The sequence below is a fragment of the Patagioenas fasciata genome, chromosome 2, assembly GCF_037038585.1.
Source record: "Patagioenas fasciata isolate bPatFas1 chromosome 2, bPatFas1.hap1, whole genome shotgun sequence".
Classification (NCBI taxonomy): domain Eukaryota; kingdom Metazoa; phylum Chordata; class Aves; order Columbiformes; family Columbidae; genus Patagioenas; species Patagioenas fasciata.
Window position 1 is genome coordinate 129,371,856 of NC_092521.1, and position 13,790 is coordinate 129,385,645.

General features: G+C 39.7%; 1 protein-coding gene across 2 annotated transcripts in view; it reads left to right on the forward strand.

Moving 5' to 3' along the window:
- The first annotated feature begins 3,104 nt into the window (after nucleotides 1-3,104).
- Nucleotides 3,105-13,790, forward strand: part of ZNF385D (zinc finger protein 385D) — a 422,321-nt gene continuing 411,635 nt past the window's right edge. For both annotated transcript variants that reach the window (XM_065831194.2, XM_071804956.1), the window contains exon 1: nucleotides 3,105-3,237. In XM_065831194.2, the coding sequence (XP_065687266.1) occupies nucleotides 3,135-3,237 (103 nt within the window). In that variant the 5' untranslated portion in view covers nucleotides 3,105-3,134. The remainder of the gene's footprint in view (nucleotides 3,238-13,790) is intronic.

Sequence of the window (13,790 nt, forward strand, 5' to 3'; positions counted from 1 at the left end):
AAGAGGAAATTCTTGTCAACGGTAAATTACAAGCATGTTGCCTTGGGGCTTCTAGACTAGAGCAGGATTGCTACCATGGACTAAGCTGAAGCCTTACAAAAGTGAGGCCATGTCCTCAGAAGGTGCTGTGTATTCTCTTTTCCAAAGAAAGTAAGTATAATGATTTCACTACTGAGAAATGGTGCTGTTGGAAATTCTTCCATATTATTCTTAGGTAAAACAACAGATGCCTAAGCAAAAAAAGCAAGTATAGCAATGCTCCTATTTGTGAAGGTCTGAATAAGTCAGTTCTGTATAAGCAAAATTTAGAACATGTATTCAAATCACCAGTCTGTTTAATGTGTCTATGCAAAGAACAGATTAAACAGAGAGATATGACGTCTAAATACTCCTTCGCCAGTGGAAAAATAGCCCCAATATGTGAAAAAAACAGTTGTACATATTCAACATTAAATGAGCAGCAAACATAAATAAGAATAAAACAAAAATTAACCTGCAACTTATGATTCTACACTAAGGGAGTGATATTATGATACATAGAGGTATCATATAACATTTCAGTATTATCATTTTATGATATCTGTGTCTTTTCAACAGAGGCTGCTTATATTATTCATTACATCTTTTGTTGGAAAATAGTAAGTGTGATGATCCTTTAAATCATAAGTACTATACTGTGCAACAATACTTAAAAAGATTTTTGTGTCTCTCACTTCTTAGCAAAAAAAAAAAAAGGAAAGTAATTAAATGTTGATCATGGAAAAATTAATCTTTCAAGAAGTGGTTGCAAATATATTTTTTCAGCTGTGCAATTTTCTGAAAAAATAGCTCTTTGCATAAAGACAAATAAGCATGTAAGTTCCAGATAGGTCATTATTATTTTTTAATTTTTATTTATCCTGTTTATTAAACCTGTTTTGGAATATTAATTTTGTATACAACTGTTGCAGACTTTTCATTCTCCTCTCTAATTCCTTGTTATATGCTATATATTTTATATCATTTAAAATATTGCTCCCTACAAAACTATTTTATACCCTGTTCTTAATTTGCATTCCAACTAATTGCTGTTGGAGTTTCATATTTTTTGAAAAGGACATATATTTCCAGATGTACTTTCTTTTGTTTTTCTTTCTTCCTCCTCCCCTGTGTAAATTCTATCATAAAAGTACATTTAACAAAAGACTATTCACTACAAAAAACATCCTCATGTAAAACAGCAGTGACATGATACACCTCACACCCACTTGTGTAGTCTCTATTAATAATGACAGAAAGAGGATCAAGTGATAGAAATATATGTGATTTAAATCAGTAATTTTGAGAGTGTGTTTATTAAAGTTCCTTCAAGTGGAGATGAATAGCAGGTTTCTAAATGCGATATTATGAGGGTAAGAAAATGAGTCATTATTTGTATTTTAGTGCAATAGAGTTGGGCAAGAACAACACTACAAGAGGGAATAAGCAGTCATATCTGACTGTTTATTCTGTTACATCCATCACCACGGGGTGTATCTGTACACGTCAGGTCAAGGTCAGTGATCCTTGCTCACATGAATCATTCTCAGTGCTAATGAAAACCCCCCCTGATGCAGCGTGTTCAAACACCAACAGCTTCAGCAGACGACAACATCTGACTGACTCACTTCTGCGAGCCAGAATTCACAGGTGAGGCAGAACGGCGGGTGGGAATTCAGGGCTTAGGATGGATAACGGATTAGCAGAGGCTGCGGGAGGAGAGCAACACTGGAAAAAAAGTGGATAGTTCTGAACTAGAGAACAAAACAGTGCTGTTGCATTATAGGCTATGGCTCATTTACACATTGGTTGGTTGAGTTTCAAAGCCAAAGAGAGACTCTCAAAGCCAAAAATTAATAAAAAAAGCGCAACTTCTTTCTGAGTCAGTCTCCACAGAATAAGTTTTAAAGTTATGATAACAATGAATCCTAATCATCTTTCTCCACAAGCTTCTTGAAGTAAAGGAAACAGATGGAATACAGTGGCACAGAATGTTTGTTTGTTTTGTTTTGTTTTCGAAAGAAGGAGCATTGCAAAGTCTGTATACATTTTCTCTGTATTTCAAAGGGTCCAGATAGAAACATGGATACATCTGGTGAAGGTGTTGGAGACATATATATATATGTATGAAAAATTAAAAATCAACCGTGGAACATCTTTTCAGGGCTGTTGCAGCGCCTGCTATAATTTGTCACACAGGTGGATTTAGTATCAAGATTACAAACACAAGTTATGCGCATTGTTTGTACTTCAGAAACATATTGCTTTGCCAAAGCCTCGGGACTACAGCTGCATTTCAAAGTATTTTTTCTTGCCCGAAATTTACTAGTGTTCCATCTCTGTGTGCCTGTAACTTTTTAACCACTAAATGTGATTTTAAGAAGACAATAATTTTCAGCTACTAGTAGGTTTCTTATATTGCAATGATCCTTTTACAAAAATTTTGGAAGCCCCATGCCAAAGCAAGGGCAGGGACAAGATTTTGGGGGAGTCCTCGGGACTTGAGTGAGGCAGAGGATGCTCCAGGGAGGTGAGGGAGGCAGGCTGCTATCTCACCACACATGGGCTTGTGGGAAGTGGGAATCTCAGGTTGAGTTACTCATCGTTACGGAGTCAGGAGTGTGCAGAACCAAGGATTTTGATGGCAGGAGGTAACGTACACATGTTTTTCAGGGAAGTTGCTGTAGGAGGACTTGCCGGCGGGCAGGAGGAGGTTTTTGCAGAGGACTGCCATTTCCCAAGTGTGCCAGCCGCCTGGTCCCGGGTGCCCACCACCTCCTCCTCCTCCGATGGTACCAGCAGGGGGGCTGCCGTCGCTCTGCGTCCCCTCACAGACCGCGGCGGCGCACGGACCCGGCCGGGCAGGGGTCCAAACGCCGTCCCCCGCCGCTCCGTTCGTCGCTCCGGTTTGAGCGAGGCGGGGGGCGCAGGGCGGCGCTGCCCGGGGCTCCGCGCTGCCTGCCCGCCCGCGCTGATTGACACCGGGCCGGGCGGAGGCGGGACCGCCGGCACCGCGCTGCTCCCGCCCGCCACCGCCGGGCAGCGGGACCCACGCTCCGCCGCCGCCCCCGCGCTGTCCCCGCCAGGCTCGGCGCGGCGCTGCCCCCTCCCGCGGCATGGCCGGCGCGCTGGGCAGGGGGGCGGCGAGCTGGCGGATGCGGAGCGCGGCGGGCGGCAGGAAGGAGAAGCCGCCGGGCGGCAAGCCCCAGCCGCGGCACGGTAAGGGGGGCGGCCGCGGTGGGGCTCGGTGGGGTGCGCACCGAGGTGGGACGGGGAGCCCCGAGGTCCGTGCGGGGCAAGCCCGAGGCCAACTTGTCTGTGACTTGTTTTACCCGCTCTGCTGTTTTGGGGCAGTGGGAGCTTCTTTCCCTTTCCCCTTCAGCGGGTGCGACGGGCGGCGAGCTCTCTGCGCCCAAACTCCGCTGACCTGCGCCTCATGCCTTTTATTTACCACGTATCGAAGCTAAGGGAGAGGAATAGTGTTCGCCTGCATTTTGGCATCTTGCTCTGACAGCGGCTGCTTTGATTGTTATTGCAGAAAGCATTTGCAGCCTGGCAAACGCCAGTGAATCTGGCAAGAGTCGTCTAAATCTTTTTTGGCTAGCATCTGTCTGGTCTTAATTCCAAGGAAGCACTGTTAAAAATGCTTATCCTGTATGCTCTTGTCCCCCTTTAATTGTTCAGGGAGATAGATGCCCTCTTCCAAGGCTAAGCAGCCGGCAAACAGTTCTTCCAAAATCAGATCCTGACTTTGAAAACATAGAAGGGAATGGTGTCACATGAACTATTGGAAACAAGTGTTCAGGTTCGTGACCCGTTGTGTGCTGAATGGTGAATGCAGTTACTCAGAGCCAAATCTGTCATGTACCATTTCTTTACTGTACCACTTAGCTGTCACCGTTGTCTGCTTTGATGAACAAACCCAACTGCTTATGGAGGTATGGTCACAGTGTCTGGAAATCTCCCTAGAATTTGCTCTAGCTCTATATTCTCTGCGGGTTTTAAACCTGCTGTTTCGATAAGGGTGTTTGCAGAACTCTCCGACCTAACCCCTCAAGGATGAAGTAACCATTGAAGTTGTGTTAGAGTTCTGCTTTAATTTGTGCTTATTTGTTGTCAGATATGTCAGTCCTCAAAATAACTTTGTGCCTTTTCCAGAGAAAATAATTTGGCTGTAGGAGTAATTTGTACTCTTCACAAGTATATAGAGCTCTGTAACGCACACAGTAATCTTGACGACAAAGGTGTTGGAATGACGAGGAGCCTGGCATCTTAGGCGATGGCGTTCTGAAGAAGGTGCTTGCTATGAAAGTAATACTCCCAAGTGCAGGTCTGAAGTGAACGAAAACTAGAAGTTGCTCCTCTCACCAACTATTACTTGGATATTTCTGAGCTAGAGCGATTTTGCAGCCACATCTCTTTTTCTCTTTTCCTTGCTCGTGCCTCTTTCATAAGGCAAAGAGGAAACAGACTAAAAGAGCCTGAGCGAAGGTTTTGTCAGCGGGTATCAGAAAACCTCTAAAATAAATAACTTTGCAAGAAAGGAACTGTTATCTAGTTAGAGAATAAATGTGTCTGTTTAAAAATAGTTATAAATATTTATTCTGTTAGTTCTGAGTGTAATGCTGGTAGTGGGGAATAACTCATGAAAAAAAGAGTTGGTGGGATCCCTTGAAGTTATATACATCTTATTAATTGGTTTTATACAGTAGCTAGGCACATAGACCAAAATCCTGGATACAGTGAAGTTGGTGGGAATTTTGTCACTGACCTGAGAAGAGGCAGAATTGAACCCACAGACCATATGTTGTAATGGTCAGGCCAAACTGAAAACCTTTGACTGATACAGCTGTGCAATTACGGCGAAGTTTATAATACTGCAGTATGCTGCCGTGAAAAAATATCATAAAAGTAGCTCTGCTACAAATTAGGGAGATACTTTATAACTTGGTTCTAATTTAGCTAAACAAAAAGATGTGGTGTGCTTCAGTCTGTCAGAGTTGCTTCTAATAAATGTTTTGCAAAGCATCATGTGACACTAAATTCTCATTTAAGCAATTACTGTAACAACATGGAACACTAAATTACACCGCAGCACATATAGTTTGCATCCCAATTAATTTTCAACTGTGCTTTAAGGGTAATCACTCTTTCTGCTCTGCTGTCTTTGCAAGGTGCACTGGACTTATTTACCAGGTCATTTACTATCCGTTAACAGCTTCAAATATAAGGTAGAAACAAAATTAGACTAAATTTGTGTGTCCCTAGTAATTTATTTCTGGGGAGAAAAAAGAAGTGTGGTATTACTTTACTATGCTTCTTACATTTTCAGTGTTATAGATGCACTCTGTTTTCTAAGTCTATGTAAAATTAACTATAAGTGAATTTTGGATTTTGTAGACAGTGTTGACCACTTCATACAAGAATGGAAAATTTACTTAAAATGTTCAAGCTAAAGCATTAGAGAAGTTATAAATAAGATATACCTAGAAGTAAACTTGTGGTATGTGGGCTTTCAGCAGTTTTTTAACTGGCAAACAGATTTATAGGTTTGACTCTTTCATATATGCATGCACACAATTATCAAAGTGAAGTGAGAACTATTCACAAGAGAGCTGGGAGGTATCAGAAGTATGAAATACTTTCAGTTTTGGGAAGTAATGTTGTTCTTTCCTGTTCTCTTTTTGGTGCAAAGCCATTTCAATGGGCCACCAGCCTGGGTTGGTAAAAAGTGGCACAGCCCCATGAATCTCAATGGCACTGCTATGATTGACATCAGCTGAAGACCAAGGACAATATTTCTGTGTATGTTTTCATTAAGATACTTTTATTTGGGTATCACTTATGAGTCTAAACTGGCAGGGTGCATAGTGAATTGTGAACACCTGAGCAAACCTGCTGTTTAATTGAGTCAAGTTACAAGTATTTGCCAGCTTTGACATTCGTTTCACCTTTTATATCAGTAATTAGCATGACTTTTCTATCCTTTTCAAATATTCTAAAACACAAATATGAAATTTTTTGCTATGATCCCATGTGCAGAAGTTCTTGTCTTACACTTTTTGAAGTTTCATACCATGGAAAGCAATGTAGAGTAGGACTAGCATTTCCACCCATTGTGGTCTAGACGGCAAACAAAGTCTTTGTCAAGACTCCAGTGAAAAGTTCAAGATCCTATTTAGATGATGAATATTAATGGTCTTGTAAAAAGCCTGTTTTAAAATGATTTAGTGTTGGGTTAGCATTGGCATCTTACCTGTAAAATCTTCCAAGAGCTTGAAAACCTGGATGGATGGCTCTAGTCAGAATTCTTTTACATATATTCTGTAAGCAGAAGATGTTAGGGAGTAGTGTAGTAGAAACCACAATGTAAACGAAGTAGTATTTTACTGTACTACTTAAAAAAACATTAAAATACTTGTTTGAAAAGATCTCCTCCTTTGAGAAGTAGATATGGAAAGTTTGTGACTAAAAGCTGTGAAACAGAAAGATGTTTTGAGTTACTTGACACTGCCAAAAATAACTTCTGGAGAGAAAGTGGTATTTTACATCCTTTTTTTAAAGCTATGTGAATGTTTTGTAGTAAAAATGTAGTTCTTCATCCTTAGTATTTAAACAGTTACCAGGGGAAAATAGCACAAGTAAATAGTGCTGGATGTATGTGTGGAATTGTGTTTGTACACGTAGGTGATGCTTTAGGCAGAAAATGATTACTTCTTAAATTATATGATTTTTTTTTTTAACTGCTCACAAGATGTCACAAATTTAGGTGGGGGAGTGGAAGTACTCTATGCTGCAGCCAGCACAACTAAATCAGTTGATATTGTGCCAATATGTTGGATCATGGCCAAGTAGGCTGGATAAATAAATGTGAACTGTACTGACACAGACATCTTTTTCACCTGGACCCACTGACTTATTTTAGCCTTCACCTGTCTGGTGATGTCACAGAATAAGACAAAAACTGTTGTCTTCATTTCTGTTCAGAGTTTATTCCTTCTGAGGGTAGCTGAAAGGTTGTAGTGCAGTAAGGATTGAAGTCAGCAGGTTTTTGCTCCGGAGAAGTGGACTCTGCTAGTTGTGTTAAACTGATGGAAGAACATGGAGGAAGGAAAAAAAACCTACAAACCTGTCTGTTGTTTTCGTCTCATATAAACTTAGATGTATGCATGTATGCTGGTGAATTCTGGTTGCTACTGGCTTGGCCTGGGCTAAGTTTATGGTTGATGGTAGGGAAATGAAGTGCTTGAGCTTTCCAGTTTCAGATGTTCTCGTCTCCACGTGTTTCTTCTTGAAATATTCAAGAATGTGCCTCAGTATTTTCTGTTGGCTTATACCTTGTTTTCCTTCTTGGTCTCCTGGGAAATAATGTTATCGGTCATGTTGAGGTAGTCATAACCAAATCTTCTGTTTTGCTGGAGGCATAGTTCTCTACGCCTCACTTATTACATATGGCTTACTGTAGTATTTATTAAAGTAAATGTCTGAAATTCAAGTAGACATTTTTGTATATATGTATTTCTTTATATATGTATAAATCTGTTTAACATAAAAGAATAGAAATTCTCTTCTTGAAGCAGGTAAACCTTATCTGTGATCACCTGGAATACTCTGTTAGTAGACCAAATCTTAACATATTTTTCTAGCCTATATGTGCACAGAGTGTGAACATTTGTGTTATTTCTACATAGATCTACTAACACTTAGATGCCTTAGTCACTTTTGAGGTCTCATTACTCAGTGAGTGTATGTTTGCTATATGTAATACAGATGTTGCTGTGAAGGCATAGCTTTCAAAACAGACAGATGAATGAAGGGTTTGACCTGAAAAACAAGAGGGGTTGGTTTACCAAACGTGTTTTAATTTGCTTATCCTTTTCCTTGATGAAGGTACCAGCTGATACCTCTTGACTTATCTTAATCAGAGTATAGACATAACAGGTAGAACTTTTTAAAGAACTTGTGTGATTTAGGAGTTAAGTTCCATCCTATGTACGTTGGGTTTTTTTTGTTTGTTTGTTTTAAAGCTGTACACAATTGTGTTACTGTAAGAAAGGTAATACTTTTCATGGCCAGAAATGTGCATGATAAAACCAGCAGGTACCTGTTACATGGCAACTTGATGTGCTTTTCTCCACCTAATTCATGGAAGAGGTTATTAATGATACTGATAAAACCTAGCACTGTAACTTGCACAATTAGAAGCAAGTAATCAGAGCTACAAATCCATAAATTATTCTAAATTTGAATTTACAATAGAGTGACAAATTCACCATCTAGATCTTAGAAGTAGACTCCAAATACAGTTTTAGGATATTCATTTAAAACTAATTTTGGCACAGAAATGTAGTTAAGAAACCAAATACTTCCCCTCCATTCCATAACCAGATTTATTTTTCTGACCCTTTTTTTTTTAACAAAGATTTGTTTAGTTTTAATCAGAGAGAAGTCACAAATCACTTTGCTGGGAAGTGCAAGGTATGCTTTAGGGAAGGGGGGGTGGGGAAATCACTTTCCTGATCATTTGGCTCTTGTTTTTTTAAATTGTGGAGCTAGGTGAAATGATTACTCTGACAGAACTATAGAAAATATCACATTTTAGTACCTTCTGAAGTATTTTATGCTTTGAGTAACCCTGGCTCGGGGGCATTTTATACTCACATCTGGAAGTTTCCAGTCTTAGTGTTCAGTTTAGCATCTCTGTCTTTGTCTTTCCATTTGGCTGTGCCATGTTGAAACAATGAATCATCTTGTCCATTACCTAAAGTTGGAATGTCTGTTTATGCTCCGAATTTGTTTCATCAAGTTGCCATAATAACTGATTGGAACCGTGGCAGCTCTGACTGCTTTCCCATATGTATTTGGGCTGGACTTTACCCAGTGCTGTTCTGAGAAACAGAAGGATAAGCCATCACAAACCCTGGAATGTCTTTATTCTCTCAGGATTCAACCTCTCTTTCTCATAAAACTGTAGGGTAGCATTTTCGTATTCTGTCCCTGTGCATATGAAATCGGGTGGAGGCTGTAGTGTTTCCATTCATACAAAATCATAGTGGATTTGAAATACACCTATGTTTAATAGTTAAACCAGGAATCTTGTTATTGTAGGTTCACTTCAATACACTCTGTTTTGTTGCTGGATTTTAAATTAGTGCTGATTAAGACACTGAAGCATTAAATAAGAAGGGAAACAAAAATATAGCTGCATTCTTTGATTAATTTAATAATGTTTATAGACCAGACAAGTGACACGTGGCAGGGAGACTGTGCCAGCAAATGCAAATTCACACCTCTTGCCATGTGAGTGGGCTTGCAGATAGCATGCAGATTGCTATTTGAGCAGAGTGTTTTGCAAATAAATGTATTTTTGTTAAAAAGGTATTGCACTGGCTGTACCTTGACTCATTTAGTAGCATGTAGCCTTAACTTAACTTTGTTGTGGTATCATGGAAGTGATTTTCTTCATTTCCATGAAAAAAGCAACTTTGTTGCGTTTGGAACGTAAATACTGAAGGATCTGCTAAACAAATAAAACTGAAGTGTTGTGTAAAACATGGCTTTGTGGTCTTGTTTTGTGCACTGTGAGATCTAAAAATATCTTTGTGTGCCATCTATGACCAATTTTCATTAGGAGTTGTTGATGCCACATTCCTATGCGAAGTATCGAAAAGTAGAAATGAGGAGTAGGGATTATAATCATAGAAACATTCTGGTTGGAAGAGGCCCTCACAATCATAGAGTCCAACCATAGCCTAACTCTAGCACTAAACCATGTCCCTAAGAGCCTCATCTATATGTCTTTTAAACACCTCCAGGGATGGTGACTCAACCAATTCCCTGGGCAGCCTGTCCCAGTGCTTCACAACCCCTTCCGTGAAGAATTTTTTCCTGATATCTAATCTGAACCTTCCCTTGTGCAACTTGAGACCATTTCCTCTTGTCCCATCACTTGCTACTTGGGAGAAGAAACCAACACACTACTTTCAGGTAGTTGTAGACAGCGACAAGGTCTTCCCTCAGCCTCCTTTTCTCAAAGCTAAACAGCCCCAGTTCTCTGGGGCTCATAAGACTTGTGCTCAAGCATTAATTAGCGAGTAGAACCTTCTCCTGAAGGCAGATTAAAGTAGAACTGTTAGTTTGTGATAACAGACCCAAGACCCTATGGAAAGAAAGGAGAAGAAAGACTTGTTATTGTCAGTGACTGCATTGAGCATTGCTATGCAAACCATTCCAGTATTTTGTTTGATACTTTTCACTCTGAAGCTCTGAAACTGTGGAGCTGTCTAAACTGCTGGCATTTGTAATGAGGGGGAGGAATGGGAGGTTGAGAAGAGATACTCTTTCTCCAGAAGCTGGATTGAGTAAATTTGCGTAGTGTAACCAGGTGTCCTCACCCTTTTTGGCTGATAGTCACTGTGGCTTAATGTGGGAGGTCATGATCGCTGCTAGACAAGAAGTGGGAGTGAATAACATTTTTTAGGAGGTGAGAGGAGGTTCTGTAATGAGAAAGTTGTATGCAGAAGGCCCAAGGCACCCTTGCGATGCATTCACATCAGCCAGGACCACAAAGCAGATGAGTTACTGTTTTCTGTCCTGGGCAGAACATCTCCAGGATTCTGCATAATTTTAAAAAAGAAGACATCCCGATAATGACATATCAGCATCAATGATATATGGCTTATGATGTTCAAACCTGAGTTAGAGGAGATGGGAACACAGTCTTCAATTTTTATATAAGCTAGGGGTGTGAATTTTTGGCTGTCTAGGTATTTGGAATTCCAAGAGATATTCAGGTCCTCAAATCCATTTAAAAACTGGAGAAATGCTTTAGGGAAACACAGTCTTTTCGAGTCTGGATGACGTTGGGCTTTGCAGATTCTCTATAGCAGCCAGCTCCTGGTCCAGGTATTGATTTCAGTTAACAGTGAAGTAGCCTGAGGGATGGTCAGTTGTTTTTGTTAATGGTACAGCTGGGTGCAGCCTAAATTGCTTCGAGCCTTTGGCCTACCAAGGCAAGTTCTAATGAAGCAAAAAAGAACTGATCACTGGTTTTATTCATTGTGCAACAGGAGGATGTCTTATTATTTTTCGCTGCAAGGTGGGAATGGTCTGATCAGAATAGGAGCATTTTTTGTTGTTGTTGTGTTGTGTGTAGTCTTTGTTTTCTTAATGTCCAGGCTGAGAAGCTAGTCTCAGCTCAATTACTATATTACTATATTAAAAATTTAAAGGTAGGAAAAGGATCATCTTGCACAAACTGTAGTGACTGAAGGGGGATTCTTACCGTGGAATTACTTGATCTTGTGAAACATAGTTGCTTGCTGTATGTACCGTATCAATCATTGAGCTTATTTTCTCGACTTCTTGGATTCTTCTGTTTTGTCACTTGTTCCAGGGACTGAAGCAACTGAAGCAGACAAACGATCTCACAGAAGTGATGATTGGCACCTGACAGTTTTTCAGAGTTCTTAATAGCCTTGAGCACTTGTTTCATTGCAGGAAGGGTCAATGTGAAGATGCATCCTGGATCATGGCTAGCTTTCTTTCCCCTATTTTATTCCTGTAGCACCATAATGCCAATTAGATGGCAGGTGGACATTTTTAGCCAATGGCTTTTGTATTCTGCAAACGGAAACTCTATTTTATTACTTTCTCAGTGTAAAAAGAAGGAAGTTCCAGAATTCTCTATTGGTATGGTATGAGAGTAGAATATGTATTGTTTTTTGTTCAAATGAAAATTTTTAGATTCACTAAGTTCTGATTATATGTAGCATATCTAGTCTAAACCTGAGGAATGCGTAGGATAATTCAGGTTGAGACAGTCCTAAGGATGATCTCTAGTGTAGTCTCCTGCTCAGGGTCAGCTGTGAGATCAGATCAGTTTGCTCAGGGCTTTCTCCGCTCCAGTCTTGAAAATATCCAAGGAAGGAGAATGCATAAAATCTGGCAACCGGTTACTTGAAAACTTTGGAAGAGTGGGATTTCTAGATAATAGCCATGTCTTCCTAGAAATCAGGCCAAGAGTGAGTGGTGCTAAACTGATTCCACTGATGATCTGTAGCATCACTTGCAAAACACAGTGCAAACTGCCTTATTCTAACATATTCCAGAAAATATATTATGACAAGCTAATAATTTGCTCGTATGAGTAGCTCTCTGAATAAAAAGAATGACGACTATTCCTGCCTTGTTTCCCCCAAAATAAGAGAGGGTCTTATATTAATTTTTGCTCCAAAAGATGCTTACTTTTTTACATTTATAGCTGCCTGGACACTATTTAAATTGACTTTTTAAATGAATTGTAGCTAGGGCTTATTTTTGGAGTAGGGCTTATATTTTGAGCTATTTTTGCTATTAACGGTGATTGTCACACATATCCTAGTAAATTCAGCTATTTAGTATAATTAATTTATTAACAGTTCTGCAAACATGTAATAGGGTACATTGGGCCGTGGGCACTCTCAAGGCACTCATGATAAAAGGTTGTTTAGAGAGACACTTTCTTTGCTTAATAATATTTTAATACGATCTTTCATTGGGTTCTGTGGCCATTAAAGTCTCAGTTTTGAAATTCTACTCTTGCTTGTGTTGTCCCCAACTGGGTGATTTGTTGTTGTTGTTTTTTGAAGTCTGATATTTCATTTTGCCTCTGTCCCACTGCTCTTTGCAGGTTTTGCTTTTAAGAAGTAGATGGATAAGCATTTCTATCAGTACATGTCTGACTCAAAAATCTTTGTTCAATGATTTTCCTTGGGCTTTACAGTACTTCAGGTGTCAAAGTTAGAGGCAACACATGGTTTAGAAACTAATTCAGTTAATTTAAGTAATTTATGATTTTTCTAATGTAGGGAAAAATTAAGGACTATATCTGCTAGCAAAGTTGTGAAGAATCAGCAGTGGCTGCCTTTGTGATGCAAATGCCAAGCTGGATTTCTGCTGTTTGTGATCTTTAACTTGTTTGTTGAGAGTTAGAACCTGTATTTCAACAGTTGTATTTTTAAATGTGCCTATATGCAAGAAGGTGGGCATGAAACTGATCCATGTAGCAAAAGGAATTATAATGGACTAATAGCTTTTTCAGGAATCTGTGTTCTCTGGTCGTTAACTTACTGAATCTTGAACCTGGTGTGGATAGATGTTCTGCATGAAGGGTGACATGAAGTACTTTAATTGTCAGAGCAGCTCTGCGCAGTGCACGTCTGTTACCATGTTTTGCTGTTTGTATGGTTTTTGCTCCAGAAGAAGATGGAAATCACAGCAGGCACGATTGAAGAGCGTGGCTGGGAACTCTGCTGCCATCTGTGTTAGTGCTGTCTGTTCATGTTGTATGCTTGCTTCCATATGTGTAGTTTAGCACTTTCTCTCTACAACCACTGGAGTAACATATCTGAAAACAATTGTGATAATGAAAGTCAATAGCAAACAGTCATTTAAGGAGTCAATTTACTTGTTTTCAGTGTACGTGCTCTGTTTTGGTGCCAAATTTGAACTCATCGCTTTTGGCTTTGTACGTCGTAATCACCTCCACAGCAACCACTGTGATGCCATAAACAGAGGGTTTGACTTCAGGTGAAGAATGTAGGCAGTAAAAGCAAAAATACCCATGAAGGAAAAAGTGGGAGGATGGGAAGGACAGGGAAAGTGATTATTCTGGCTTTTTTTTCTGTAGTGATATTTTTCCCCTTTTTTTTATCTTTACTGATAGCTGAAAGAAAATAAATTCTTTTAAAATGTCAGAATGGAGCTCCCATTTTAGATGGTATAATTGGAAA